General features: G+C 42.8%; 1 protein-coding gene across 3 annotated transcripts in view; it reads left to right on the top strand.

Annotated features, from left to right (window-relative positions):
- The window catches only part of TSPAN12 (tetraspanin 12), a 185,396-nt gene that overhangs the window by 82,854 nt on the left and 76,341 nt on the right, over positions 1-26,201 (top strand). For all 3 annotated transcript variants that reach the window (XR_014473434.1, XM_083182821.1, XM_083182822.1), the window contains exon 5: positions 18,797-18,871. Coding sequence is in view for 2 of the 3 variants with exons in the window: in XM_083182821.1 (XP_083038947.1) it covers positions 18,797-18,871 (75 nt within the window). In the remaining variant the exon portion in view is untranslated. The remainder of the gene's footprint in view (positions 1-18,796; positions 18,872-26,201) is intronic.

The following is a 26,201-nucleotide window of genomic DNA, read 5'->3' as shown; positions in this document are numbered from 1 at the left end:
CAGGTTGTATTCTCAGGATCCCTGGAAATGTGCTGGCTGCCATGATGCTGCGTCTCTGATGTACAGCACTCCCAGCTCTCCAGTGCAGTGGGGCTAGGGATAGAATCAGAATCAGCTTTATTGGCCAGGTATACTTGCGTATACTAGGAATTTGTTTTCGGTTTGCTGTGCAGCAGCCAGGTGGGTAACAAGTAATTAGCATACAGTATAAACAATAAACAATATAAACAGGTGGGTCATATAGAAAGTTATTCCGAGGGGACACCGTTTTAGATTATGTGCAAAGCGTTAAGGCGTGACTAGACAGTGAGGTGTTCATGAGTTAACATGTCAACAGGTGAACCATTTGAGGAAAGAAACTTTTTAGGCTTCTGGTGGACATGGTGGGAATAGCCCTGTAGCGTCTGCCTGATGGCAGCAGGTTAAACAAGCCATGGCCAGGATGTAGTTGGTCCTTGACTATCTTCGTTGCCGGCTTTTTTGCTCTGGACAGGAACAGGTCCTGGACAGAGGGAAGGTCTGTCCTGATTATCTTCTCCGCATTCCTGACTACCTTTTGGAGTCAGCATTTGTCTCTCTCACTGACGGAGCCGTACCAGACCAGTATTGAGGAGCACAGTACAGACTCCACAATTGTGGAGTAGAGTACAACATGGGAACTGCATGGGAACAGAGCCTCGTGGGACCTGGGACAGATTTGGTGGGGGGCTCTTTGCACCCACTGGGGCCTAGGCAGGCACCTAGATTGCCATGAAGGAAATCCACCCTGCCACCAGCTCATTTAAAGACAATAACAAATGTGTTTATGCAGCTGCCCCCTGATGTCATGTACATGGGTATCCACATGCTGTCTCATATATAAGTAGCAGAAAACCAATATAACATTTTTCATTTTTGCTTAAACAGGATTTGAGAAACTTTGACCTCTATTTTCAATAGGACAATGAATATAGATTTGAGGCATACAATTCAAAATGCTTACTAGCAAAACCTGCAAACCTGACTACACATAAACCAGTTTTACAGGTTTTCTAGTGTGTTCTAATCAGTGGATTATAATAAGCTGGTAATATAATGAAATGAAACCTGTCTCCCTGGGAAATAGAATCTGTATATTGAAGCAAGCACAACACCTGCCTACATCAAATGCTATTATCCAAGCCTTCCATTCAAGAAAAGAGAAGTGCAACGGACAAACATAATTGCTTTTGAAATAAAAATACACCTCTTGATAAAATGTTAATAGGGTTGGATTCATAGAACAATGCTGGTCCTCATCACGTGTATCTAACATTTTCTGTTTTAACAAATGAAAACTGTATTTTTAAATGTGCTGCAGTACATTCAGGAGTTAATTCTAATTCATATGCTCCCCTGCGCGTTCACACAGGGGAGCGATGTTTTGAGACTGTATAAGCATTTATGTGCATGTGCAGCCTCTTTGTGCGAGCGTGCATGGCAAATTGATTATTTGCTGCGGGCTTACACACAGCAGTGTGGACAGGGGGGTTCGGGGGAATGTGGCGAAGGGGTAGTGCCCATAGGAACACCAAGCATTTCATGGGTGATGCGATGCGTGGGGTGGGCAGCTGATGTCAGCGGATGTCAGCTGCCCGCCCTCCTCCTGTACAAGGGTGCTGCAGATCTAAGGTCAGCAGACGCACTTGCAAAATCATTTGATGGTTGGTGGCAAGCGAATGATTTTGCCCCTGCATGCAAGGCTGCGAATGGATGTTTATGCTAAACATCAATTTACATGCAGGGAAATCAGCGTGCGAGGGGGGGGGGGGGGGGCAGGCGGTTGTGCGGACAGGCAGCATTTAGATGATCCGCAAAGCTGTGAATTTTGCAGCTTTGTGGGTCAATCAGAATGACCTCCTCAGTGTATATTACAGACTATTTACTTGTTTAAAATATTTTTTACATTTTCGTCAATCCTACGTTTCAAGGATATATTGAAAAAAGTAATTCAAATCATTATTTTTACTGTTAAAAAAGGGTTCAATTGCCCACCAGTGAACATTAGGGCCTGATTCTGGTTCATTCACAAAAGCAAATTCTCTCTTTAATGGACTAAACCATGTGCACTGCAGGGGGGGGGGGGTGGCAGATGTAAAATTTGCAGAGAGAGTTAGATATCAGTGGGGTTTGTACTTCAAACTGATATCTATATTGCAGTGTAAAAATAAAGGGTACTTGTTTCCTAGCACGGCGCCTGCGATTTTGATTGTATCCATCGGGTCCTAAAAAATTGCGTCAATCGCATCGCATGCAACCAAATCGCATGCGATGCGATTGATGCGATTTTTACATCGGAACCAATGTAAAATGGTCCCTGAGACCCGATTTTACATTGGGCCCAATGTTAAATGCCCCCCAGACCTCAATTTTCATTGTATACCCACCCTGATGGGTCAAATGCCCCCCCATTGTTAACGCCACCCCACGATGAACGCCAACTCGAAGCGTGGCGAGCGCAGCGAGACCGCGAGGGGCGGTGGTACGCATTCTCCGACCTTTTCATACCCCCACTATCCACGTCTGATAGGGCAGCATTTGCAGTTAATGCCAGAAGTTACCATTGCGCATGCGCAGAAGCTCTTTAGAAAATAAAGGTAAACTGGCCAAGATGTGTGCTGCCCGGCCACAGCAGTTCCTCTTATGTATCTTTTCGGAGACAGAGCTCACGAGTCAGCTCCACGGCCAGCCTCCATGCTCCATCCACAAGCGCAGTAACCTAGCCATAGGAATCACTTTTTGGAGTGATATATGAAAAGGGTGAGTGGTGCTGCAGAGAACATTCCCCTCCATACAAGTAAATAGCCTTTACTTTTATAGGAAATAGGAAGAGGTGGGATATATATATATATATATATATATATATATATATATATATATATATGCAAGTATATATGCTTGGCACAGTGTGTCTAATAGGCTTAAACTAGCACAGTGTGTTTAAGGGGCTCTACCTTTTGCAGTGGGTCTAAGCAGTTTTACCTGGCGCAATGTGTCTAAGGGGTTCTACCTGGTGCAATAGAAGTGGCACTACTGTGTGGTGTAATATAAATCGGTACGAATATGTGGCCACGCCCCTTCCCCTTGAAGCCATGCCCCTAACAGTTTTGCACATGACTTCGGACTGCACTGTCTTTATTATGAGTATGGGGAGGGGAGGGGCACCAATTCCCTTTCTGGCACAGGGCATCAAAATAGCAAAAGGTCTAATTAAGGCACTTTGGACCTTATTCTGGTCCATTTGCAGTTTTGCCTGCATTTGTACGGGGACCGATGTTTTGTTAGTGTGCGTGTGCATTTCTGCGCATGTGCATAAGCAGGGTGCGTGCACCCCGGTGAACATTCTGTTTGCCGGGTACACGTACCCGACACAGCGGACAGGGAGGTGGAGAGGGGCGCTTCATCTGTGTTCCTATGAAAACACTGGGCATTCTCATGCTAATGCGGGCATGACAGACAGGCGGGCAGCTGGCATCACCGGATGTCAGCTGCCTGCCCACTTCCCCCTGAATGTGCACGCATATGTAAGGTTGCTCAGAGCAACCTTACTTATGTGTGCACCTTCCACATCTTTCGATGGTTGGCGACCATCGATAGATGTGGGAGGTTCCCCCTGGCTTGCAAATGGATGTTACTGTGTAACATCTAATCGCATGCACTGCATATGAATCGTACTTGCAAATGAGTGCCGTCAGCCAACTATTCTCAAGGCGGGGTTTGGTGGACTCACAAGGCTGTGAATCAACCACAATAACCCCCTTAGTTTGTTTCAAGGATATTTAGCATATTTGCAAAAAAGATGTTGTGCAAACACAAGCGAGCACTATCCTATTGCTCAACTTCCTGCACAGATTTGTTTTTTAATGGTTTGTGCTGCTGATTTATTTACGTATTTACAGTATGCATATATTCTATAGATTGTAAACTAGTGAGCAGGGCCCTACTACCTCTATGTCGGTTGGTTACCACCCAGTTTGTTTTATCACTGCGCTATATAAGAAACTAAATAAATATATAAATACATACTATACCAAAGTATGCAAGAGGAAACTTCTTGCAAAATGTTCACAATATACAAACATGTATACTGAAAATATACCATATATTTAACAGTAAAACAATGCATTACCTTGAAGTGAAAGGTCGCTGTGCTTGCTAATGCGATAACAAAATATGTCCTATAACGAAACATAATTTCCTGCTCAAGAGATGTATCAAGGAAACAGGAATATCAGTCATCGGGGTGGAGTACATCATAAGGGGAGTAAAGGGCATTTTACAGCAGTTCAATTCATTCTATTCAAAACGTGTCCAAATAAAAAGTGTGTATATATGGAATGTAGTATATACAGTATTCTTCATCTTAAGACGTTTAGGTAAAGCAATAAAGACAGATTATACACTTATAGACAGCTGGAAAATGCTGTGGGCGGTTTTAACATGAAATAGTGAGTGTTCAAACACATTTCATTAAACCGAATTAAACTTTCTGAAAGTGTGTAATTCTTTTCTTAAAGTACAGACTGAAGGCTGACCAGAGGTCCTGGAAACCAACCTGTTGTGCTGTCTATTAATTGGATAAATTATTCTCCTTCCAGTTGTACTTTTGCAGAATCGTTGATCTGTATCTATCATTTATATACACATACAATCATCACTGGATGCAGTGTGTATCCTGGTGGACGGTATACCGGCAGTAAGAATACTGACACCGGCATCTTGACAAAAGATCGGTTCCACGGAGAGATAAATGAGGATGTGGACACCAGAATGCTGACTTTCGGCATCCAGATCATAAGTATGTTGGGTGGGTTAGTGTTAGCCCGGGGATAAGTTTAGGCACTAGCTGGAGACTTTGGCTGTGGGGAAGGGTTGGCAGGTTAGGGTTAGGCTACGCTTAGTGTGCAGGATAGAAAGTTAGGGCTAGGCACTGGCGGAGAGGGTTCAGTTTAGGCATTGGTGGGGATCAGTGTTTGGCTGTGGAGAGAGGTGTACTTACCAGACCCCTGTCTGGATTCCCTCCTTCGGGATGCCACCATTGGTATTCTGACTGCCAGCATCCCCGCTGACAGTCATCTGTAATGACACCTGTTAAAAAAGCAGATTATGATGTAAATGAGTATAAACTGAGCAGTATGTAGGAGAAAAGTTTTAATTAATGAGAGATGGTTCTAAAGAAGAAGTTGGTTTATACAGTACTTACTTTTTCTACAGGGTTCCAATGATTGGAGAGTGATTGCACTTCTGGACATATGATTGGTGGACAGTTGGGTACATTTCTACAAGTAGAAATAAGTTGCAGATACTCATTCGTGAAGTTTCTCAAAGACCCCTGTGTTAGTAGTTCTGGAGAAAAGCAGAGGCATCTGTCTAGCAAGATTATCAGATTAAATGTAGCATCATCTTATAGGAAACCTGTTACTTAATCACATAATATAGTCAATAATACTTTTCTGATAAAATGATACTTCTGTAGTACAACAATCAGAGTAGTTCATCACACTCATGTGGCCTTACTTAGCATGGGGAGCTTGATAAACTGGTGCCAAGAAAAACTATACTCAGATGAATCCGTCTCTCTCTCCCAGGCAACAATGTCAGCTCTACACTACTGCAAATTCTGAAATGTCGTGTTGAGTTGAATCAAAGAAAAGAGCAGAAAAGTAAATCATTCAGTACATCCTAATGATTTTAATCAATATTACCCACTGATAGCCTGCGAAGTCTGTTCATATACAGATATCCTGCATAAGGAGCAATGTGCTTTCTTTTAGCAAATGCTATTGCCAAACATGAAACGTGCACTTTGCACTTCCGAAAACATTTACATTCAATAAAAGAAAGTAATCTGCATGCTTCATAAACCCTACTTTAATCGTTTAGCAATCTTCATTTCTATATACTGTAGTTCTGATAACACAGGTGGTGTTTACATGTGCATTGTGTTAGGTGGGCATGGCTATTGTGTAGTATATACAGATGTCGGACATTTTGTATAAATGCTTTGTGCAGTACATGTAACGGTCACTAGTGACAGTAGAAGGTAAGCTACCACAGTCAGGCTAGCCATCTTCTCAAGGGGCCTACACATGGGGAGATGTTGCTGAGCGATATGAACAATGTGGATCACTCAGGATCGCTCAGCACAGTGGTGTGTGCTGAGCGATCTGTCAGGGCCAGTGTTTTCCGGTGGGAACACTGGGCTTTACCAGCGATTAACTAGATTTATCCATCAGGCTGGATCTTAATCTCCTTGTGATAGCGATGCACAGGGCCGCACATCGCTACCGCTATGGCCCCTACACACACAGAGCGATGAAGGGGCCCTTTCAAAGTGATCTAGTGAGTTCACTTAGAAAATGTCCTGAAATCGCCCTGTGTAAACCCCATTAGCCTTTAGCAGCCTCCATTGCATTGAATCTTAATGGACATGATGCAAAGTTGGTAGCAAAATGGATGCAAGTTACTCAAGGAAAATAAGCAGAACAATGCACTGAGGTGCATTAGGATGTGAATGGGCAGCATATAAACCTAGTTTGTGATGAGTCATCATCATCATCTATTTGTCCAATGTCAGGTGCAAAATTTACCACTTACTGTAATATGTGTAGAATTCCTGTTCTGAATAGTATTCGCTAGAACAGACAGTTCTCTGCCTCTCTTGTCACAAAGCTGGAAAGTGTACACTTTCTCAGCATGTTCTGTATGAAAATACACATAATATGCCATGCTAACTGGCATAGTGATCAGCTACAATGTGTTCACAGAATTCAGTGTTGGATTTTACCTAGGGGCTGCAGGGCTACAGCCCCATCCCCCCCAAGACCACTAGTAAAAACAATGATTGCAGAGGCACCTGCTGGACTTTGATTTCCAGATATGGCTACCAATGGGAAGCCTCTCTGCCAGCTCTGTTGTGCTTCTAGGGCTGCCGTTGATGCAGTCCCTAGAAGCCGCAGAAAGAAGGGGGTTGCATTTGCACATGTTCACCCCAACAGCCATGAGTATGATGCAGCCCATAGAAGTCTGCACCACTGCTGTCAGGGTTTTTTCCTTCTCCCCAACAATAACTGTGGCTTCCGTGCGTGCACACCATTCATCAAGGTGCGATGGGTGATGCAGTGTGTGCTGTAGGCAGTGTAGCTACTGGCAGCCCCTCTGAAGATTGCAGTTAGGAGTAGCCACTGTCGCAGTTACTCAGTTACCTGAGCTTATATGTGTATTAAGCAATAGTTAAGGTTCACATCTCATTATGGCTCATTGGTGTTGAAGCTCTGAGCAGATGACTGGTCATGAGCCAGACAAAGAATACCAATGAGATTTAAATATCTTTTATCTCTCCAAGATTATACAACTAGGCCCATACACACTGGGCAATTTTGAGCTGAAAGCCACTCAAAACACCAAGTTTAAGCGGCTTTCAGCTCAAAGCTGCCCAGTGTATACGGCCCGGCACAGCCACATCATCACCAGGAAAGCTGTTCATCTGCTGGTATTACCAGCAGATGAGCAGCTTTGTGAATGGCTTTGCATAGCGCTGCACTATGCAAAGCTGTCCCGCCACCCACTGACAGCGATGGGCAGGGGGAAAGCAGCTCAGTGTGTATGGACTGAGCGACTTTCCTCCCAGCAATGACAGTGGTCATAATCGTCCAGTGTGTATGGACCTTAACTCAAGACAATGCAGTGCACATTGTACAGTGCCTTAAAAGGTATTCAGCCACTGACATATTTTTATGCTGTAGATGTGTTTGTGCAGTACATCGTCCATGTTTTATGGGTCAGAGGCAGAACTCTGGGAGGCAATGGAGTCACCTGCCGCCAGGCTCCTGCTCCCAATGGGGCACCTCTCCTCACCTGCAAGTTTAAATCAGTTAAAGTGATGTTGTTTCCGTGGCTGAGTTCTGAAATATGTGTTCTTTCTCTCTCTCTCTCTCTCTCTCTCTCTCTCTCTCTCTCTCTCTCTCTCTCTCTCTCTCTCTCTCTCTCTATCTATCTATCTATATATATATATATATACTTGGTGGGGGTGGAGCGGCACTCTCAGCAGGAAGAAAAACAGGTACACATTGTTAGATAGAGCGACGTTTCAACGTCCTTTATTTGGACATTTTCTTCAGGCTGTTAATCATTTGAAAGAAACATGGCTTTATACCCCACTGTGCAAATTAGCAACACCTGCCACCACACAGGGCGGCGCAATGCGCATGACATCATAAAAAAGTGCTACCATCACCATGGCTACATACAATAACAAACCCCCATTGAAAGACTAAAAATCAGTAAATGGGACATTGAACATGGATTATAGAAAAAGCATAAATATCATTAGCAGGCAATATAAGTAAGTCACAGGCAGTGTTATACAAGCCGCAAACAAATGTAAGCATAGTGACATATAGTTAATACGCTATTTATACACTCATAAAATATGCTCACAAAGGAGTAAATAATATTAGAATGACATGTAGAGGAGACAATAAAGGCTCCCCAGTACAATGATAAGGTAGCAACAGGTGGAATACCAGAATAATTAGCTTTACTAAAAGTGAAGGACAAAGCATAGATGGAATAATGATATGTAATTCCATAATAACAGACAACAACCAGATAACACGGGGCACAAGAAATTACTTTCTGGTAAGGCAGCTAATGCCCGCTAGCTCATTTAAGCCACGGGGAGCAAGTGTGTCTAAGCGGTGTATCCACCTTGATTCACATTTAAGTAGCTGTAAACCCCGATTGCCACCCCTCAAATTCAGAGGGATGTGGTCAATCATTCGATACCTTAAAGAAGGTAAGGTATGTTGTCTTAGTACAAAATGCTTGGGTACAGGCAAATCACATTTTCCACCCGCCAGTGCAGCTCTAATAGTCGAACGGTGTGTGGTTATGCGTTCTTTAAAACTGCGCTCAGTTTTACCAATATACGAAAGGCCACAAGGGCAAATTAATTGGTACACAACAAATCTAGTTTGGCATGTTAAAGTATGTCTGATGGTGTACTTAGTACCCTGAAGAGGATGATAAAAGGTATTGCCCGGTATCATACATGTACAAACTGTACAAGTGCACCGAATACATCCTCTAGGGGGGGGGGGGGGGGTTTGGAGCACTAAAGCCTGTAATGTCAGTTTTGACAAGTATGTCCCGCATATTAGGGCCCCTTTGGTAACATGCCATGAGTCTGGTGTTAGGAATATTGATTTGTTTGTCAGTTTTGACTATAGGCCACAATTTTTTAGAGATTTTATTAATAACCGGGCTAGCTTTAGTGTAAGTGGTAACCCAGGGGATCATGGGAGTAGGGGGTATATTAGGTTTAGTAACCAAAAGATCTTCTCTGGGAATGCCTGCTACCCGATCCCTAGCGGAAAGAAGATGTTGAAGACTGTAACCACGTAGGAGGAATTTGTGAATCAATGTGTCAATCTGAACAACAGACTCAGCAGGGTCTGACACAATGCGCACCATTTGGGAAAATGGTAAACCCTTTATCAAACTAGTGGGGTGACAGCTGGTTCCATGCAACAGATTATTCCTGTCAGTCTCTTTCTGAAATAAAGAGGTGGAAACTGCCCCATTAGTGATTTTCACTGTGACATCAAGGAAATTAATGGCACCCTGATTGTAAGTCATGGTTAACTTAACCGGACTGGGGCCAGTGTTATGGATGTCAATGTGAGCAACCAAATCTAGAATATCACCAGACCAAATTAGAAACAAGTCATCGATAAATCTTCGATATAGGAGGATTCTGGCTGCTATCGATGGTATTTGAAAAAATAATAATTGCTCAACATAAAACATGTAAATGTTGGCATATGCCGGTGCGGCATTAGAACCCATCGAGCAGCCATTGAGCTGCAGCCAGAATTTTCCATCATGCAGAAAGTAATTACGGCACAAAACAAATCGTAATAATGCAATCATAAAGTTGATATCAGGTCCCGTATAGTCAGGTAATTGGGACAAAAATAATCTGAAAGCCTCAACACCATCACCATGGGGGATGATGGTGTAGAGGCTTTTGGCATCCAGTGTGACAAGCCAAATCTCACCAATCAAGGTGGGTAGATTTTTAAGTGCTACCAAAAGCGCGGTGGTGTCTAACAAATAATATGGCTGGCACACAATGAATGGCTGTAAAATGGCATCGATAAAGACAGAAATGCATTGTGATAAGGACCGCCGGGCCGCTATAATGGGTCGCCCGGGGGGCGCAGTCAGTGACTTATGAATCTTAGGAATACTATAAATTACCGGTACCACTGGGTGATCAGGAATTAATGCCGACATCAGTTCCCGGTCGATAATCTGCCCATCAACAGCTTGTTGAAGTAATTTGCACAGTTCTTTGCGATAGTCAGCTGTCGGATCATATGGCAGTTTCCTGTAAGTAGATGTATCAGCCAGCTGTTGGTCCAGTTCATCTTTATAGTATTTGTAATCCATAATTACAAGGGCGCCGCCCTTGTCTGCAGGTCAAAAGATAAGTTCTGTATTATTGGACAGATTCTTTAGGGTTTTTCTTTCAGATGATGACATGTTAGAATGATATGGAGGAGACCGGGTCAAGGACTCATCGACCTGGGAATCCAAGAGTCGCATGTATGTTTTAATCGACGGATTGGTCGACTGAGGATCAAATGTCAACTTGGGTTGCAATTTGGCCAGCTGTGGGGGGATTGGCACAATGGGTGTCTCACCAGTGTTGACACAAGGGGATGATGCAAAATGTTCCTTCAATTTTAGTAGTCGACACAGGGAGTACTTCTCTACCTGCCAGTCGAGTGAGTCCATATTAAGCGATGGAACATATGATAAACCTTTAGAAAGGATAGAATTTTCTTCATCGGACAGGGAGTAGGAGGACAGGTTGACGACTAGATTTTGGTCGGCATCGGAGGTTTTTTGCCACTTGGCTTGTCTCTGCCACTGGCGCCCCCTCCTGGTAAATCGCCTGCGCCGTCGTTGTGATGTCGTTGGCGTGTTGTCACGGCTAAAGGGCCGGTAGGCTGTCGGCGTCCACGTCCTCTCCTCGGGGCTGTATCAATATCGCTGTTGGAGGAGTGATTATCTGATGACTGGTCAGAAGTAACATAGCCACGGTATCGATTTTGTCGGAAAAAGGGGCGTCGGTCACTACGGGTGGTGGAGGTCCAATTGTATACTGTGTTACAATCGTAGTCCGCGTCGACCTTTTCACGTTTTTCTTTCTTGAACCGGGTTAGTTCACGCTTATATGCGGTAATCTGGCCAGCCAATTTATCATACCATTTTGTATCCACATCTGCGATAAGTGTGGGTCTGTGGATAATTTCAAATTGGTCAATTTTGACTTTCAAAGCAGCTGCTTCTTTGGAGGTAAAGTCAATAATCAGGAGCATGAGATCAAATGAGCACTTATTTAAAGTGGCAACCCATTTTCTGCAAAAAACAGGATCCTTTTTACCCAGTGTTGGGGCATTTCTGACCCTCAGACCCCTCGGGATCTTTTTCGCCCGGTAATAGTCACTAAGGGTCATAGCATGGAAAAGCAGGTCGATCTCTTTCTTCGGGGTTTACAGCTACTTAAATGTGAATCAAGGTGGATACACCGCTTAGACACACTTGCTCCCCATGGCTTAAATGAGCTAGCGGGCATTAGCTGCCTTACCAGAAAGTAATTTCTTGTGCCCCGTGTTATCTGGTTGTTGTCTGTTATTATAGAATTACATATCACTATTCCATCTATGCTTTGTCCTTCACTTTTAGTAAAGCTAATTATTCTGGTATTCCACCTGTTGCTACCTTATCATTGTACTGGGGAGCCTTTATTGTCTCCTCTACATGTCATTCTAATATTATTTACTCCTTTGTGAGCATATTTTATGAGTGTATAAATAGCGTATTAACTATGTCACTATGCTTACATTTGTTTGCGGCTTGTATAACACTGCCTGTGACTTACTTATATTGCCTGCTAATGATATTTATGCTTTTTCTATAATCCATGTTCAATGTCCCATTTACTGATTTTTAGTCTTTTAATGGGGGTTTGTTATTGTATGTAGCCATGGTGATGGTAGCACTTTTTTATGATGTCATGCGCATTGCGCCGCCCTGTGTGGTGGCAGGTGTTGCTAATTTGCACAGTGGGGTATAAAGCCATGTTTCTTTCAAATGATTAACAGCCTGAAGAAAATGTCCAAATAAAGGACGTTGAAACGTCGCTCTATCTAACAATGTGTACCTGTTTTTCTTCCTGCTGAGAGTGCCGCTCCACCCCCACCAAGTATGCTATCCCTCTGTGCAGGCACCCAGCCAATTTCCTCTGCATAGCTGCTGTGGACTGTGACGGTCTCTTGGACACACATATATATATATATATATATATATATATATATATATATATATATATAGTTGTGTGTGTATGTGGGGGGGGGGGGGCACCAATATTTATCTAGCCTCCGGGCAACTGGGTCAAAACTTATGCCACTGTTGTTATGGGTCATACAAAACCTCTCCACATGTCCACATGTGACTGAAGGGGATAACTAAGTGATATTTGTCACATAGACAATGGACCATGGAGAGGATTTACAGACCATTTTGCAGAGGTAACAGGGCTAAAAAAGCAGGCTTGTCATATTTTGGTGGAGAAGTGAGTAGGGGTCACAGCTTGCAATGCCTGCAAACCCCATACACATTTTCCATGGCTATGGCATTTTACTTATAGCGCCCATTTTTTATGTGCTTCCGATGGTTGCATCTTTTAATGCAAGTGGCAGATCAGAGTTCCTTATGTATGAGCGCCTCTCTACAACTCCCACCAGCTGTGACATTTGCTTATTTGTCTAAGTGGCTAAAGAGGGCTGGCAGAGTCGGAACGTGTCTTGCCTATATAAATAGAATTGTCAGTTCTATATGGAGACAGGACACATTCTGCCTCTTCCAGCCCTCCATACCTGAGCCTGGTATGCTGTCACACTTCCAACAGTAGCGTTGGAGGAGGGCGGTGCTACACGGCCACTGCCACAGCTCGCATTGCCTCCCCCATCTAGTCCTAGCGGAGGGAATGAGATGGCACATGCAGTCATCATGCACCAACTCTCCAGATATGCAAAGAAGAGCTATGTGCGACCTGAGTGGACAAGAGGTCCCGCACAGAGGGGGAGTGTTCTGCTATGATTGGCATTATATACACTGCTCTATATACTGTAAGTGGCGCTACTACAATTTGTATTATGTATATAAGTGGAGCCTCTATGATGGCCATTATTTGTGAAAGTGATAATGATATCATGAGCATTATGTATTTAAGTGGTACAGTGACATTGGGCATAATATGTTTAAGTGGCACTGTTACTATGGGCAGGAGGGGTAGAGTTAAAATACTTATTGGGATGCTGCTGTCTGCATTATTTTGCCTGATTCTATGCATTAAGTATTTACAAGTCATATATTGTATCATACAATAAGATTGATTGAAATAACATAAAAATCACAAATGATAAAAATCTGCACATACAAACTAAGGTAATAATTGCGTGAATTAAGGTTTACCCTATACAGAAGTAAAGTACTTTGGCCCTTATTCAGATCTGATCACAGTACAAATTTGGTCTCAAAATGGGCAAAACCATGTGCACTGCAGGTGGGGCAGATGTAACATGTGCAGAGAGAGGGTTCAATTTGGGTGGGGTGTGTTGAAACTGAAATCTATATTGCAGTGTAAAAATAATACAGCCAGTTTTTACCCTGCACAGAAACAAAATAACTCACACAAATCTAACTTTCTCTGAGCATATTACATCTGCCCCACCTGTAGTGCACATGGTTTTGTCCATCTTGAGAACAAATTTGTACTGCTATCAGATCTGAATAAGGGCCTTTATGTATGTACAGTTCTAATAAAGGGACTATGGTCCTTATTCTGGGTGACTCGCAATGCTGCGGATTTTGCAACCTTGCGAGTCCACTAAACGCTGCCCGCCTGCCCCTCCCCTCGCATGCCCCCACAGCCATGCAAATGGATGTTTTACATAAACAACCATTTGCAGCCTTGCGCGTGGGAACAAAATCATTCGATGGTCGCCGCCCACCAAATGGTTTTGTAAGCGCTCGCAGATCTGAGACACCTCTGTGATGTCTCAGATCTGCAGGCACACTGTGGGGGAAGCATCTGGACAGCTGACATCCGCTGATGTTGGCTGCCCGCTCCCCGCATCCACATCATTGGGAAATTACCCTGAGAAAACCCAGAGTTTTCAAGGGAACTCTCATGAAACGCTGAGCATTCCCATGGGCGCTTAATCTATTCACCGTGGCGGCTCACACACATCGGCTGCACATGTGCATAAATGACTATGCGCATACGCAGTCACGATAAAGCGCCCCCCCGCGAGTACAATCAATAGGGGCCCATATCATTCTGAGTTATTCAAGAACGTTGGGCTTTTTTTATATTTTTATTTTATTTCCAAGGATTTTTTACGAAACTTGACAGTTTGGAGATATAAAACAAATGTGTTAGTGCAAAAGTAACAGAATCAATAAAACACTTTTGTGAAAGCAGGTACATTTTCATGAAAGTATGCGACAGCTATAAGCTGCATTATTCTATGCCCTACACTTTACCTACACTTGTGATGTACAGTTTATTTTATGGCAGCTTATTGAAATAGATAAATCTGCCAGACTTTTTACAGCTTACTGCACTACTTTTAGTGCTGGGTTACACAGTGGCAACTAATCATAACGAACGCCTGTTTTTTGGGGGAGTGTTACATATGACAGAAGTGATCCGTCCAAGAGATCTGACTTTGATGACATTATAGGAAAAAAGATGTACATGTAACTGGACTGAACCAAACAGGAGAGCTATTAATTTTCTTACATAAAGAAAATAGGTAACCGTTAAATCACACGTTTATCACTAAGAGCCACACAGTTGCTGAAGCTCCTCATACAAATATCTGGTATGTTCTTATTTTGCATGTTTTATGTTCTGTTGGTAAAGAAATAAACCGCTGAGGCTATAAATTATAACTGTATCTGTAAGGTTTTGGTCTAAACAGAGTAATAGCTGGAATTTATCACTTGCTTCTCAAGTTCCAGCATGTTTATTTAATGATACACTTACAACATTCAAAGCTATACTGAGAGAGACAATGGCCTCATGCATTGGAGTAAAATGATTTGAGACAAAGTGGATAATTATGCTCCATGTTATACGTTTTATTGTTATACTGCCCACCCAAGCATTATTGTAGTCTACTGTATACTTTAATCTCCTCACTTTAATAAACCACAAATAATGGTGATTATGCTAATATATGCATTTGGAGGGCACTTGTTATTAGTGTTTCATCCTTAAACACTATCATTTAAACTGCCAGAGTTGAACATTGATTATTCTTTTTATGCCCAAGACAAACCAGACATGATACCCCATGTTGTGCACTTAAGTACTAACCAGTTCTATTCAGCCAGCATCTGCATTCAACTACGATTAGGCAAATTATAAGATATATTTCCTGATTAGTTTTACATGAGAAAGAAGCTGTGTCATAGTCAAATCAAATATTAACACTAAGTGCAATTATCATTAATTGGATGTAGCAAAACTCTGCAAGCAACATACAACCATATCTTGGCTAGAGATTTGCATAGACGCAATTGTTATGTTTTGGTTCTAAATCACCAGCGTGTTTTGGATTCAGAAAAATTACCCTCAAATGTTTTTGGGTTTAGTTTAAAAATTGATAACAACCGCTATAGTCATGCAACTTGGATCTGTTGTTGTTCCTATAGCATTATTAACACCAATAACATTAATTTCCAATACATTTTTATTCAATTTTGACCAATTTTCGCACCAGAAATCATGAGGGAGAGACTTACAGATGTAGCCGTGCTGATCTTGGCTATGATGCGGTCACTAGTGCGCAATGCTGCCAACAAATGTATTTTTAATAAGTTGTGGGTGTGACTTCTATGAGTGGGAGCTTGTGCATTAGTTGCACCTGAAACATGGTGGAAGCTATATATGGCTGGCTACATGTATACATGCAATTCAAAATATGTGAGATCCATTTTTGAGATCCAAAATCCGGGACTCAGTTTGACCAGTGCCAGAATAAGGTCTAAATGGGCTTGGAGCTGAAAATTATCAAGGGCCTATTATTCACAATAATAGGGGTTGTGGCCAGCACCTAATAATGTGGGGCACGTTCTGGATGGATGGTCTGCTCATGGGTGTGTCTCCATTTGTGTAAATACGTTCAACTAATTATATATATATATATATATATATATATATATATATATATATACATATATGAAAGTATCCGGCACTCGGATGTCTAGTGCAGCTGCTCATGGTCACCTTGCCTGGAATTGTATACACAGGGGCTCTTGCAGAGTTATGGCCGGCACTCACGAGACTTAACACAGAAATACTCAAGACAACTTCATGTTGTTGTCTTGAGTATTTCTGTGTCAAGTCTCGTGAGTGCCGGCCATAACTCTGCAAGAGCCCCTGTGTATATATATATATATATATATATATATATATATATATATATATATACAAAACGATGAGGCCGGCACTCAGGACTGCAGATGGATGCCAAATTAGCTTGCTCCGGTGCCCTCTTTCAAGAGGAGATGTGTCCTCAAGGGGGCCCCGAGCTCCGAAACGTTTTCCTGCACAAGGAATAAATATTCCTGTTATCTTCACCGCTTATCAGCCTCCGAGTGCCACTTATTTCGTTTGTATATATATATATATATATATATATATATATATATATATATATATATATATATATATATATATAGCAATCTAGTTTGGCCCGGCACTCCCAATCAATGGTCAACAACCGCGGTGCCCTCCAAATGTAAGGTATATGCAGGTAAGTATCAGGCGATACTATACGGCGGCACTCCAATGGATTTAACTTGGTCGTCTTTGATAAAGATTGAATAAACCGAAATGTTAGACCTGTTTACAGGTGTGAGTCTGTTTCTATACTGACCAAGTTAAAACCGTTGGAGTGCCGCCGTATAGTATCGCCTGATACTTACCTGCATATATATATATTATATATATATATATTACAATTTCCGACACTCACAGGATGCAGGGAGATATATTGCAGGACGCCGATGTCCTAAGATACTTGTGGGGTGAGGCGGCATTCCAGTCATAAAAAAAAATACTGAAAGCCAAAAGACAACATTTCAGCACCTTTTATGTGGTCATCTAAGTTTACCGCACCATATACCCCTTATACAAATCATGCAACACAATAGTAAGCCCCTTATACTGTACTTGCCTCTTACACATTTTGTCACATGGAATGAGCCAAAATTCACACTGACTGAGTCAAAATTCACGTTATGCCACACGGATTGAGCCAAAATACTCACTATACCAAATGGATTGAGCCAAAATTCACAATATGGTTCTTAAACAGGGACATTGCGCGCTTTAAAATTTACACCATAATGCCCATTACATGTTAAGCCACACACCATAATTTTCATTATGTATTATGCCAAACACCATAATGCCAATTAAAAATTATTCTACATAAGTGCTGCTTACCTACGTGCTCATTGCCAGGGGTTCCATTCTCATTGCAGGGGGTTACATGCTCATTTCCATGTGTGATTACATGCTCATTGCCAAGGGGGAATACATGCTCGCGGTATCTGGGGGACAGCAGCCGCCAGGCAGAAGTGACAGCCATCAACAGCCGGGCAGAGAGCAGGGGGCTGCCCGGCTGTATTCAGATTACTGCAGGTCCCGGCTATTTGAAATAATACCCCTTTCATACCAGAAAATGCAGACTGCTCTCCTTTACACCAGTCTAGTCCCTGTATTTTCTGGTGTGAAGGGGAGAGAAAACCGGGTGTGGTATATGGCCGCCCGACAGTCGGGATCCCGACAGCCATTAGCCCGTCGTCGGGATCCCGACTGGCCGGACTCAGACAGCGGGGCGAGTACAACAAAGCCCCTTGCGGGCACACTGCGATCGGGGCTGGGCACGTTGGAAAGCCCCTGTCCTCATCTACAAAATCGGCCTATTTGGAGAGTGGGCATGGAGCTGTTGCTCCATCAGTCTCTCCATCCAGCCCTGGGTTTGACTCGAAACCCAGTTCAGGTGTGTTTGTTTTTTTGTAGCAAAACTGGATCACTAATCTATAGTATTGTTATCAGTATAAATTAACAGTTTGTTTCGATCTAATAACAAAAGTTGTGATTTAAACTGTTGAAGAGGTGCGCTCAGTACCTGTATCCTTGCAGCATCAGCCTCCAGGCTGGCTGCGTCCCCCTGCACTCCCAGTCCTGCTGATAGGCTGTCTCTGTCCCCACGCAATGCACCCTGAGTGACAGTGCACCCTTCCAGCCATCAGGCTGTGCCCCACGCTGCATGCCCATTGTGAGGAGAGCAGGACGGCTCCATTAGACACAGCCGTATTTGTATTCTTAATACGAATGAATACAACTGGCTACGGCCGTATTTTTAACGAAATACGATTCATAAATAGGGAAGATTTACTAACCTGCCCTATTTACGAATTTGTATTTGGCCGATGGCGTAGCCAGTCGTATTCTGGTCTATATGAATTCCTATTTAGCAGCTGTATATACGATTGCAAAATACAAATACGAGTTGGCAGCCTGCACGGATCAGTCAGATACAGTACTTGCTAAGTATATCAGATCACAAAATGCCAATTAATACTGTTTCATATCTTTATACTCTGTTTTTTCCTTTTGCAGTATTTTGGAAGCTTGCTGATCATTTTCTGCATTGAGTTGGCATGTGGTGTGTGGACATATGAACAGGAAATCACAGTATGTAAAACAAATACTTATATAATATAAAGGTTAATAAATATAAGTATATTGTAAGCACATTGTTTTCAAAAAGGTTAACTATGTGAGGCCAGGGCATGGGCGTATTAGGAGATGAGGGTTTATATATTCTTATTTTTCTAACTTCAAATATGTGTTTGTACAATAACAAAGTTGTATTCCATTGTGTTAGAATTTTGACTTTGGTTTTACTGTACTGTTACTGTCTTTAACACATTCAGAGCCAGATTCTCTAAGCTTCAAAAGTGATAAAATTGAGCATGATAAACAGCCAGCCAATCAGCTCCTGTCTGACATTTTTCAACCACAGTCTGTGGCATGGCAGGTAGGAGCTGATTGGCTGGCTGTTTATCAATCTCTATTTTATAACTTTTGAAGCTTATAGAATCTAGCCCTCAGTATATGAATAAGACAGCTTATGCATAGTGAAGCATTAAAAAACATACTTTAAATAAGCCTTATTTATTATTTTATCCATACAAAAGTAAATATTGAATCAAAAGTCCATCTTTCCATCACTTTAGAACCTCTTTAATTGTATATACTTGATTGGTTTATTAGCATACTGTATATTACGACCAAAGTTATTTTTGCCACTCTTTGGATGTAAAACTTTTCCTGGACACTTCTTTTGTGGTGTAAAATGCATCATGTCCACCATTACTTAATTTAAATCATCTCAATATGGTATTTGAAATACAGTTGAATCGGCAGCCCTCGCTAGCCATCAGGCCCCGCCATCCATCGGAAGGGGGTGTGCGTGCATGAGATGCTCGTGTGCCCCGTTCGGATGGCGCTCCCCGTTGCCATCCACTGCCTTCCCATCCGCTGTCCCTGCCTCCTCCTGCACCCCCATAACCCTGCCCATCTCCGTGAAGCGGAGACTGCAGGGTTTCCGCCGTCCAGTCGCCGAATGACTGGGACGCGTGTGCATGTGAGACCGTCGCATGTCCCAGTCTGATGGAGTCCCTCTCAGCCAGCAGTTTTGATAGCGAGTTGCCTCAGGGATATATACAGAGAGAAGAAAATATTTAGGACTAAAGGGATCTGAATATCTAAGAGCCAGCCATATACTGTATGAAGGAAGTTCCATCAGCCTCACTAAAATGCCAAAATACAGGGAGCTTTCAGGGTGCAATTTGTCAGGTGGGGACATAGTACCATCTGTAAAACAGCTTATAAGCATTTTCTTTCAGATGGAACTGGAGGCAACGTTAGTGTAAATATCAGTCCAGTCTTCAGTGTCCAAGTGTTCTCCCAAGTCGGTCTCCCAGGTCCTCTTATGACAATCTCTATCATCCGGAGATGATGGTAAAAGTAAAGTATATAGGGCAGAAATTAGACCTTTAGTAGATGTCCCCTGACCATCTATAGTCGTGAGAGATCTATGGTTAAGCAGTGATGTTATTTTAGAATGAAAATGGCGAATTTGTAAATATTGAAATAAAAGTTTATGAGGGATTGAAAATTTAGTGTGGATATCTGAGACTGTAGGGAATGAGGAATCTTGCATTATAGCGTTCAATAAACTAATTCCATTATTTTGCCAGCAGACAAATGCTCCTGGATGATAGCCTGGTTGAAAGTTCGGGTTATCAAACAGTGGAGCTAGAGGACTAGGGAGCGTAGCGATGTTATATTGTGATTGGCTACATCCCAAACATCCAGAGTATGGGATATTACCTGATGATGCATGACAGCTCGAGGACTGGCCTGTTTATGGAGCCATAGAAGAGAGGATATAGAATGCATCTTAAGGGCGTTAGTTTACAATGTAACCCACACTCTCTAAGATTTAGGTCTATTCTGTAGTATGCATTGTGTTAATCTAGCAACAAAATAATAGTGTTTGAAATTTGGAACCCCCAGTCCTGCACATGAGGTATGTTTCTGCATCACTCAGCGTCCCACTCTAGGTCGCTTTTTGTACCAAATAAATTGTTCGGTGAAAACATAAGGGGTACACAAACAGGCAATGTTTGAAATAAATACAATAACCTAGGTAAAAGGCTAATTTTACCGGCATTAACCCAGCCGATCCAAGAGATTTGGCAACCTCCCCAGACGTTGAGATCTTTCTGGATTTGCACTAACAATTTTCGGTAGTTGTCCTGAAAAAGTTGACAGTAGTGTTTGGTGATGGAGACTCCTAGGTATGTCAATTAACGTCTATTCCACAGAAAATGGAAAGATTGTTCTAAAGTATCCTTCAAGTCTTGTGGAATGTAAAAGACAAGGACCTCAGTTTTTTGAGTGTTTAATTTTTATCCGGAAAGTGCACCAGTTTCTGCTGCCAGGAGGTCCTGGTAAAGAGCTGTAAGCAGTGTGATAGCGTAACTGGTTCTGGTCCCCAGGAGTCAATGTGCATGCAGGGCTAGTGCATGTATCACTGGGGCTGATGGAGGGGGCTCTATGACTGCTGTCAGAAATGTCTGGACTGCGCAGATATTTGAGATATATGCTGCTGTCCCTTTGTAGTACATTCGGAGGATACTTAATATTTTGGATATTTTATGAAATTGCTCAAATGTTGGTGCTTAGGTATTGAAAAAATGATAAAACTCATGAAGGATAAAATCATTGCATATGATGAATGTTGCTCAGCCAATCAGGTCTTACCTGTCATGTGTTCAGCTCCTACAGTAACTGTCATGTTTTTGAAATTTGACAGTTGGGAGCTGATTCGCTGAAGCACAATTTATCGTATGCAGCGAGTTTTAACACTCTTTCATAAATGGGCCAGATTATTTGATAGGCTCCTATGCAGGTTATGGAGCTGTTAGGTAACATTAAGTAGGGAATTTTGGCAGTAGGGAATGACGTTTTAAAATAATTCTGTTCGGTACTTATGTAGTAACTGGGCTGCCGATTTTTTGATTGTATGCCTTAAGTTAAGGCATACAATCAGATGCGATGCGATGCGATATCGCATCGCATCGCATCCGATATCGCATCCGATATCGGATGCGATGACCCGATTTTTCCATAGGAATCAATGTTAAAATGATTCCTATGGAAAAATGGGTCCTTTTCATACCCCTACTATCCAAGTGGGCATGGAGTTGGATATAAACCTGTGGCGAGCGTAGCGAGCCACCGAGCCCGAAGCGTGGCGAGCGAAGCGAGCCCCGCGAGGGGACGGTATTCGTCCCCTCGCGGGGCTCGCTTCGCTCGCCACGCTTCGGGCTCGGTGGCTCGCTACGCTCGCCACAGGTTTATATCCAACTCCATGCCCACTTGGATAGTAGGGGTATGAAAAGGACCCATTTTTCCCATTGAATTCCATGTTAAAATGGACTCAGTCCATTTTAACATTGATTCCTATGGAAAAATCGGGTCATCGCATCGCATCGCATCGCATCGAATCGCATGGTCGCATGCGATGCGATGCGATCTCCCGATCCGACCCGATTTAGAAATCGGCAGCCCAGTTACTACATAAGTACCTTCTGTTCATTGTAAGCTATTAATTCCATGCTAGCGTCAAAAAGGTAGCACAACCAAAAAACCATTAGGAGCCAGTCATTATACTCAGAGTAAATGGTGGATTGTATAACATTAAATATAACTTTCCTTTATGATCCAAATGTATGCTGAATATCATTGTCATAAGAAGAACCTGTATGATTTATTAAACCAGACCTACATGTATTTGTTTGCATTACCAAACTATCACAAATAGCTTGTATAGTATTTTATCTATGTGTTGCAGAGCATAAGTTGTCTTGTAAAACACAAGTTTGTTTCCAGTCTTTCATGTGTATTAGCTGTAGTGCCAAGTCAAACAGTAGTTGCTTATTTTGTTAGTCACACAACGCTGATAGAAAAACGTCTGGAAACTGCAACAATAATATGTTATTTAATAAGGCACATAAAGGACATGACTTTGTTTTTCCCTAATAATAATACTTCACATGTCAAAGGATTGTTTGCAGAAACCTGGTGTGGACTACTAATAATAATTGTGTAGTGTACAGTAGGTAGTCATTATTTCTAAAGGCATTTTCAAATGCCTTTATAAATAAATAGCTGTTTTAATCAAGTAAAATCACAAGATAGATAGATAGAAAAGTTTGAAAGTGACTTTGGCTCTTATTCAGAGCTGATTACAGTAAAAATTTGTTCTCAAAATGGGCAAAACCATGTGCACTGCAGGGGGGCAGATGTAAGATGTATAGAGAGAGTTAGATTTGTGTTAGTTATTTTGTTTCTGTGCAGGGTAAGTACGGCTGCATTTTTTTAATTATTTTTATGTGTGGTTTTAAAAGTCATTAAATGAAGCTTGTTTGAAAATATGTACTTCACCATTATATGCATTTCTTGATTTTGTATGACACATTGTTCGGAAGGAATCCTGGTGTCTCCAAAGATCCCAAGCGCCTGATAAGTTGTATTCCAATTTTGTTTTGTATGGTGTTGGTGGAGGTTTATAGAGGAACCTATAAAAATACTTACTGTTGGGCTGCTGGATGCGATACAAACTGATCTACTTAACTCCTTTATACTAGGAAAAAAGCAGTGACTGATATTTTCAGAGGTAGTTGTTAAATGCAGGTACTCTGGTACAACAGTGGCAAAAGGTTATACTGGCAAGGCCATCCTAAGGAAGTTACTGCAAGGTTTGGCATCCCATGCCCTGACAGAGAGGGTGGCAGCAGTGTAGATTGGCACAGCCAGCTGATTGCAGCTGGTACGCAAGCAGGCAGCCATGCAGAGAGAGTGGTGCAACACTGGCGGCATTTCACATTTGGAGCCAGCTGCAAGCCAGTTGGAGTTCACAGATCGGGAGCCAATCTAGAGCATATTTTACAAGTTAAACTGATGCATGGAGTATGGAGATGTTGGAATGCTGGACTAGTAAGGCTAATGCTGTGTACACACGGTCCGATTTCCTTTCCGATGTTGACGATATAGTCAACATCGGATCGGCATCGGATCAACATCGGATGCATATCGCAAGGGTTTTAACCCTTGCGATCTCGATCCGATCCCGATGCGCGTTCACGTATCGGAAGCCAGAAAGTCTTGGCTGCCTTGTCGATATAGTGCAGATCTGCACTATATAGTCAAGATAGGATGCAAATCGGATGTGCCTTAAGATCCTATCCACGATCCTATCTGATCAGATCGTGGATAGGATCTTAAGGCACATCTAACGTGTGTACACACCATAAGACTCTGTTGTGCAACAATATCACAGTTGCAATGCAATGGATACTCTTGCTTCATGTTAACTAGAATCTAACAAGACAATTTGGCACACAGAATTGCCATTCACTGGATTTTATTTTTGCTCATTATTTTCTTTAAACTCTAGAAGCTGTTGTGAATGAAAATCACATGATTGCAGCATGTTCCTTAGGTACTTAAACCATACTGGCTGGCATCAAAAATCAATAATCATACAACATTCAACATCTTCTGAGAACAACTGAACCTCTTGACCATGTGTGCATAGTGCTTGATTGGCTGATTAGAGATGCGCATGAACGAGAAGTTTTATTAGTGTATCTAATAAAGTAGCCATTAAATGTTTGTACATACTGTATAAGTACAGTATATAGTATGTAACAAAAAGAAAGCCCTCATACTCAATAGTAATATGCACAGTTGACAGGTGCAGTTTGGGGTGATGGTACAGAGTACACTCCTGGGTCAAAATTTTCCATGCAAATCTTTTAGCAACTCACTGTTCCTAATGTACAGTCTTAGCTGTTAACAGTTCACATCTGTTTTCCATGGCAATATACAGTATAAAGATAAAACTGGAGGGAAAAAAGGACTTCCTGTTCTATAATGTTGATTATAGTTTAAGCCAATGGTTCCCAAACTTTTTTGATTCATGGTTACCCTAGAGCAGGCATGTCCAAAGTCCGGCCCAGGGGCCAATTGCGGCCCGTGATGTCACTTCAAGCGTCCCGCAACCTCCAGCCAGAAGCGGGCGGCTGGAGGCTCACCGGGGGACGCACAGCACAGGACTCTAGAGGTGGGACCCCAGCGAACGCGCCTTTACCTTGCTGGCTTGCTGTCTGCATTGGTGAGGGGGCGCCGGCTGCCACTGTGAGACGTGTTTGCCGTCTTTCAGATGAGTATGTGTCCACTTCCTGCTGCTGCAATTATATATCACCCTCCACCGCGATCACAGTGACAGCAGTGTGCTGGGAGGGGGGAGCAGCAAAGGGGAAGCTTTCTCCCGTAATATGTGGAGCAGAGAAGGGCGGCGGCGGGAGCCCAAGCATCTGTCTCCTGCAGGGGAATATACAGTGAAAGGAGGCAGTATGTGACACATTCAGAGAAGGGTGGGCAGGCTGGGAGACATAGTAAATGGGGGAGATTGGGGGGCATACAGTGAATAGGGTACATACAGCGAAGGAGGGACAGTTTATGGGAATATACAGTGAATGGGGCAGAGTGGGGGACATACAGTGAATGGGGGCAGAGTGGGGGCATACAGTGAATGGGGGCAGAGTGGGGGACATAAAGTGAATGGGGGCAGGCTGGGGTAAATACAGAGAAGGAGGGTCAGGCGGGGAATATACAGTGAAGGGGCACGCTGGGGGACATACAGTGAATGGGGGCAGAGTGGGGAACCATTCTGATGTGATTAATGGTTCAAAGAATGTCAGGCTGAATGGTCGGCCCCCACACACATTTTCACGTCACCATATCTGGCCCTCTTTGCAAAAAGTTTGGACACCCCTGCCCTAGAGCACTAGAATTTTTTTCACGGCACCCATAAGCCAAAATTTCTATTTGAGAAATGTAGGAAAAAATATAAATTTAACTAAGGGCCTGATTCAGACACACTCGGTAGACAGTGTACTGTATATTTTCTGCCTAGCATGCAGGTAAGCTCTGCCTCGCTAAAAGGAACGCCCCACGAGGGGATGTGTGCGCGAACACATCCCTATGCATGCTGCCGTTAGCAGGATAAATCATTTGCCTTTGGTAATAAAGTCTGTCTGTACCGGCTTTTATTACAGCCGCTAACCGCCGAAAAGGTAGCGGCCACTGACTGACTCATCTTGGCCTGAGATAGTCAAATTCAGGGCGAGCACTGACGCTATGTGATGTCAGTCACCTGCCTCAAGCAGGCATCAAAAGGCCTGGATTCACAGGGAACTCCCAGCGTTTTTATGGGCTCACCCATAAAATGCTGGGCGTTCCCCTGTCCTTTCCATTACGCCCACTATGGAGCAAATGCCTCAGCGACTGTGAAACTCGTCCAAGGCATTGTGCATGCACACACCTCGGGAGCAAACACCTTGGGGATGGGGGCAAATTTAGCATGTAACGAACAGGTCGGATT

Source organism: Crinia signifera, chromosome 4, assembly GCF_055691185.1.
Source record: "Crinia signifera chromosome 4, ASM5569118v1, whole genome shotgun sequence".
NCBI lineage: Eukaryota > Metazoa > Chordata > Amphibia > Anura > Myobatrachidae > Crinia > Crinia signifera.
This window is presented reverse-complemented; position numbering and strand designations above follow the sequence as displayed.